This window comes from Oratosquilla oratoria, chromosome 39, assembly GCF_046742065.1.
Source record: "Oratosquilla oratoria isolate Oo_2021 chromosome 39, ASM4674206v1, whole genome shotgun sequence".
Taxonomy (NCBI): Eukaryota; Metazoa; Arthropoda; class Malacostraca; order Stomatopoda; family Squillidae; genus Oratosquilla; species Oratosquilla oratoria.
The window spans coordinates 37257636-37264267 of NC_134815.1; the positions used below are offsets into that span (position 1 = coordinate 37257636).

Genomic DNA, 6632 nt, shown 5'->3' on the forward strand with positions numbered 1-6632 from the left:
ACATTAATCACATTTTTTCTTTCTTTTTTATAAGGTGACTATACGTCTCAAAGTGAATATCTTATTTTTTCATTGTTACTATTCTAAACAGAACATGGTCGTCTGGTTTTGGCAAGAAAAAAATCCCTTAACATGCTCGTGCATCTGAGGTCAGTTCCGTCTTTTCAGCTGCAAGAAATCGTCTGTTCATAGCAGAAGCAAAGTTTATAAGATACCTGCAGGCTGTGCTAACCGTTGATTTTTTTAGGCATAAATGAAATGTATTCATGAAACTGGATGTGTATTTCACTCCATACAATTTTTTTCTTTGTATTTCATACAAATCGGCTTACGCTAAACCATACAATGGCACAACTAACACATGCAAACATTAATAATGCGGGGGGAAAGTTACCCGAAATGAGTTGGCCGTAACTCCAACGCAGCAGACGACACAACAAACTCGTTGTAGTGGTCGTGCAAAGAAAACGAGCCTCAATATAAACTGACCTTGAACGGTCATATTTTGTACAACCCAGCGCTGTGAGCGTGTTGCATCATGTCATTTTTGTCTAGTTTGTGGACACTATTTACAATACCCTTATATTTACAGTATTTACAAAATAGCGAAGATCCTATCACATAAACCTATATACACAAATAAGTTATAATCACATATGTACATGTTTATTTTATTCTAGCACACGCAAGTGTGCATACACGATTTATAAACTGAATATGCAATGCGCACACACACACACACACACACACACACACACACACACACATATATATATATATATATATATATATATATATATATATATATATATATATAATCAGTGCATTTATGACAATCCAACAACAGATTGTCTTTGTCTTAAGAAATGACTTAGAATCTCTATTTATCTAAAACATGTGTATTAAAGCCTATTAACTCCTAATAACCAGGCTGCCGGCCTAATAAATCAAGTTCTATGGCCACACTACTGTCCTAGGATAGCCAAAGACTTAAATCCCGAAGAGAGAGCAGTGTAGGCGGATACAAAAAAATACGTCGATGGCGAGTCATTCCATCCGGTCCTGGCTCGGCTCCAACACAGCGGTTCCAAGGAATATTGTGAGTCAAGCAGCACCGGAAGACAAAGTTTCCAGCCCTGCCTAGCGAGTGAAAGGCCCTGTTCTTTGGTTACACTATTACCCCAGTGACGGCGGGGGATGATATGATATAGATGGGTTAGGATGAACCAAGCCTCCTGAATCGACTTGGGTATAGATGACTTAATGTTAAAATGACACAAATCACTAATCATAGGAAAGATTCGAATTCTTTCCATTTTACATCGCCATGGACTCAAGCTTTCTCCAGTAGCCAGCACCCTATTGGCTGGCTCCCTAAGTCCTGCCTGGGGCAAGGTCTCAATGAATAACCTTAATTCAACGCGGCACTGTTTTGGCATAGTGCCAGTGACATTACTGTCGAGTCTGATTAGAGTGTGTTGAGTTTTACTGCACAAAGTGAGCAATGTCCTTGAGAATACGCGTGAACAATTGACTAACGCAATTTCAATTCAAACCGGTGTGAATAGTCCGTGCTGATGTCATGTAACGCTCTTCAATATTGCTATTTATCACTCCTAATGTCTTGGAATACATTAGATATTGTAAATATATATGTACAAAACAAATAATACTGGAATGTTACTTAAAATAAAGATATAGTGATTCACATCACCACTTGAAACTTGGAAGTGCGCATTGCTGACCCGTGATGCATAAGAACCTGACTCATTCATTCCACGAGTTTGTCTTCTCATCAAACGACAACCTTCCAAAACTATCTACTCTGGTCGAAAGTCAACTAGTGGTTCTAGAACTTCCAGGACTAAAATGACGAACGACTACTCTGTTAACGGTATTTCCGCAGAAGAGAAAGATTGGACGGTCGTCACGCCTGCAATACCACGACGGTACCAAGCTGTCTTCATACCGCCATACTATTCCAGCATGTTCTCGTTCAGGCGTTATCACTCTGGGCTATTTTTCCCTCGACTTTTGAAGCAGATTTCCAGCCCGCATCTTTTGGGAAGGAGTCTGATATGCTGGAGGAAAATAATGTTCCTCCAGTGATTTTACGGGGGGGGGAAATGTTCTAGAAGTGGGCGGTACCGCCGATTAATCGGAGGTTGGAGGGAAAATAGCCCAGTGTGATAGCCCCTCTACGTGAAAACAGCTAACACGGCACAAAACGACAAAAACGCCAGACAATCAGGAAATGCCTGGCTAGTGTGACAAGTCCACTACAGACCGAGAGAGAGAGAGAGAGAAAGAGAAAGGTTGGCTGACAAGCCAGTGATGTCAACATGCAAGCAGTGGATATGAGAGTGGCACACTGGTATGTATATTGCCCCACGAGAGAAAGAAACAAGATTCCCACAAATCAAATGGGTTTTCCGTCTCTCAGTCACGTTTGGTACAGAGTCTACACCCAGGCTACTACTGTATGAAATGATTAATAATTTGAAGTTTGTGTATGAGGGTGAGAGTGCAAGGGTATGATTAAGATGAGTTACAATTCTACTTCTTTCTCTGGATTCCCTCCCTCTCACTTGTATGAACACAACAACGCACACTGCCTCCAAGTCGCAATGGTAACTACTTCCCGTTTTGTTCATGACGGCGAATGTGTACAAATGGCACTAAACGAAGTGGACAGTGTTGTCCACTGTCTTCCTGGGATAGATTGGCAACTCAACAGCCAAATGCAAAATGGGTGACATGTATACTGTACATATATACGCCGTCCAAAGCGTGCCGTGCAAGCGAGAGTACACACGTGCATACATGCGTTTATGCATACTTCATCGACATAGTTTCAAGAACTGATTTTTCCATGTCATCGTTCCTAGCAACCGATTTGCTTTTTACTTTACCTTTCTTTAACACATTCGTTTCTGCATAGCGACGATGCAGGTACACTGGTAAAATGCATTTTTTCAAAAAGGTTTCGCAACACGATACTAAACGTTGTATATAATGCCAACTTATACTACGCATGTGATCTATGCGCATTCATTTATTTCGTTTGCACTTCATGACTGCCCTGCGCAGGCGACATGACGTCATCAACGACATCCCCTTTCTCACTTCGGTGTCTGGCTCGACCGAGTGCGTTCATGCAGACACACTGAATGATATCGTTCCTTCTGAATATCTCCATAAACTTTGCATCCTCATCTATTCAATTAAGGATATTCTTCAACGTGTGCACAGACACTAATCACTGTCCTCTTTGTTGACGACACTGGCTGCATTCATTGCGCCTAGGACTAGTAACTGCGTTGACCACAACAAAGAAGTCGTCGATGATGAAACGACAGCAATCTGGACGTTATCCCTGTAGTCCTGATGCCTAACGACGGAACAGACCTGAAGGCACCACTCGAGATTGCAGATCACTAGTTACTCACTGGTGTAGAGATCTTGCAGGCATCACTGGGTTTTTCATTTTCCCCTGCAGCAGAGCAATGCGAGCTCCAATCGACCCTGGAGTTCCTGCAGACTCAGGGGGAACGTCAGGAGTGTTGCTCGGCGACCCGGAGGGTGTTAGTTCAATGATAGCAGTATCTGGCGTTTCGCAACTATCGGTGGAGTCGAAACTCCCTGAGGGAGGAAGAAGTGCCAGCTTGAGGGGTGGAAGACCCGGCTTACCTTTCCGTAGCCCTTTGGGCTTGGGCAGAGTCGGGGGTGTCGGCTTGGCGTTGGGCTGCTCCAAGGGCTCCAAATTGGGCTTGATATTTGGTTTGGGTAAAGTTGGTGGTTGAGGTTTGGTTGGTTTAGGCCCAGCTGGCAGAGCAGGAGGAACTTTGACAGACGCATTTTCATAGATATTCGAAGGGGAGTCGCAACTAGCAGCCCCGACAGGAGGAGGAGGGGCGGGTCTGGCGACTGTAGGCGAGGTGGGTTCTACTGAATAAGGAGGAGAGGAGGGGCATGCAACGGAGCTGGCTACATCATTCGTTAGGTACCCGTTGATGTTGTTCTCGTATGCTGCCGAGGGGCCTTTTGAGGGTAAGGGAGGTGCAGAGAACCCTGGTCCTGGATGGTTCTTCTTTGGGGGAAATGGGATATTGGGCAACTCCGCCGAGGAGCTGATTAACGTCGGGGAGCTAATGACGGGTTTCGAGGCAATCGAAGCCGCCACTGCCGGCGTATCAGACCTACTGGTAGAGAAGTGGTCAGTGTGAGCTTTGGTGGCATTGCTGCCCAATTTAGGCGGTAGCCGGGGGGACGACGTAGCGTTCTCTGACTTCGGGGGCACCATCGGAGGCCTGACGACGACCCGGGAGGGTCCGTCCGCATAGCCAGGTGCCTGGGACAGGGGCTTCTCCTGCGACTTCTTCTTGGCCTTCACGGAACTCACGAGACGTTGCAAGTCAGTTGTGTTGACGTAAGTGTTCGTGGTCTCGTCGAGGTTGGACAAGTGTGCGATGTCGTCCACACGAATGCGGTAGTCGTCGTCTGTGGGCACTGTTGAGCTTCCTCTCGAACTGCTCCTGAAAGACCCGCCTGATTTTTTCACCTGAAAAGGCAAAAAGGACAGGATGAGTTTGCTATAGGGATAATATTTTTTTCTTTTTCCTCTTAATAGGAAAAAATGAAAGGATAAGTTTGGTATAGGGATGAAAAAAAATCCATCTGTCGTTCATTTTTCCCTCTTCACTAGACTGAATGTTATTCTCCTATATCAATCACTGGAACTTTATCTTTATGGGCTATGGAAAGACGATCTTATTCAGCAAATAGACCCCTTTTTGCCTCATACACAACATCAATAATGTTTCTACACCCATTTCCTAATGCATTGATACCTCATGTTCAAGCTTTAAGAAGTAAAACTCGGAGCGGATGATTTTTTTTGTTTTTTTTCAGTAAAGTACATGTCCAATTAAATGAAGTACATCAACACCTCAATATCATATTCCCGAAAAGAGGGCGGAAGGTGCTCCGCACCATATGCACAAAAACAGTCTATACTATATTGGGGGCAACTGCACCCCAAAACACGAAGAAAACCGTGAATCGCACAAACAAAACACACGCGCGCGCGCGCGCATACACAAAAGAGCCTTACCTTGTTGAGTCGTTTCCTGAGGAACACCAAGTAGACGATGAGGAGAATGAGCACGATCCCCAACAGACCGCTCACCACGCCTGCAATGATGCCCGTGTACTCATTTACTGGCTTGGGGAGAGCCTCATCGTGTTCTTCGTGTCCACCATGCCCATCTCGCTCTTCGTGTCCACCATGGCCATCGCGCTCATCGTGGGGCGGGGGGCGCGTGGGAGGCCAGGGTGCCGGGGACGGAGTACCGAACTCTGTACAGAGAAAAAGAAAGAAAGGTTAGTTCTGAGTTCGATGGATTCGAAGGATGAGGTGAAGTTCCCCCCACCCCACAAAAAATATGGAGGGATCTAATGGGAAGGAGGGAGCTGTACGTGGATATCAGAGCTCCTTTCCATGCAATTATAATTGGTAATGGTAAGTTAATTGCGTTTAGAATATAGTAATGTTATTTTTAACACTTTACTCCTGTCCATCCTACTTAGACACACGCGCACAGACACACAGAGACACACACAAACACACACACACACACACACACACACACACACACACACACACACACACACACACACACACACACACACACACACACACACACATACACACACACACACACACACACACCATCCGCTCCATCTCTAGGTGTGATGACACAAGCCCACTTCCTCAGATCTGATTAATTGTGTCCTTTATCATAAGTTGCATACCAAATCGGTTAACCATGTGACCATTAGGAGGGTGATCTATACCCTGAGGATCTAAATCATTCAAAACAGACTAACTGGAGTCCGAACTAAAGCAGAAATATATAAAAACAGACGAGATATCGAGAGTTCTACACACCCAAACCATTAGAACACACATACGCAAACAAATAATGTATTAGGTCGATATAAGACTCAACAAGCAAAACAAGAATATGGACTTAATCGTCGACGAAACTGCTTCAAGAAATATTCAATGCAACAATAAGTGCGTTGGGTCGGCATCTTCCCAACAGCTCAACATGTTGACCTACGCTTACCAACTGTATGATCATGCGGTGCTGTATCCTCATTAGTTAATTAAAACTCTCTTTCCGCGTTGCTTGAGGGCACGGGTGCGGAGGAAGGGTCCGAGAGATGATGTAAGAGGAGGAGGAGGAGGAGGAGGAGGAGGAGGACGAGGAGGAGGAGGAGGAGGAGGAGGAGGAGGACGAGGAGGAGGAGGAGGACGAGGAGGAGGAAAAAAACCTACTTCACCTTTCCTGTTCATCTGTCCCCACTTTGGCCCGCGGGAGTTATTCAGCGAAGTGAACAGTGTTCTGTTGAACCCGACAAGTGGGCGGGGCTTTCGTCTGAATAAACAAAACCTCCTAACGCAGCAAAGGAAGATATACAACGACAAGATGACAACAGACTCAGTTGGGGTAATCCAGCGCCTTCAGCTACTTAGGGCTGTTTGGGGTTTCCCTTGTCCCAGTGAAATCGCCTGGCTTATTTGCCTACTACTACCACAGCCAATAGCACCTGGCTTATTTGCCTAC

The 6632-nt window shown here is 45.2% G+C and overlaps 1 protein-coding gene across 1 annotated transcript in view; it reads right to left on the bottom strand.

Annotated features, from left to right (window-relative positions):
* Positions 1–273: 273 nt before the first annotated feature.
* Positions 274–6632, bottom strand: part of LOC143020360 (uncharacterized) — an 11200-nt gene continuing 4841 nt past the window's right edge. Inside the window, exons 2-3 of the mRNA XM_076176730.1 lie at positions 5114–5358; positions 274–4561 (exon numbers count right to left, since the gene is read on the bottom strand). Coding sequence (XP_076032845.1) covers positions 3446–4561; positions 5114–5358 — 1361 coding nt within the window. The 3' untranslated portion in view covers positions 274–3445. The remainder of the gene's footprint in view (positions 4562–5113; positions 5359–6632) is intronic.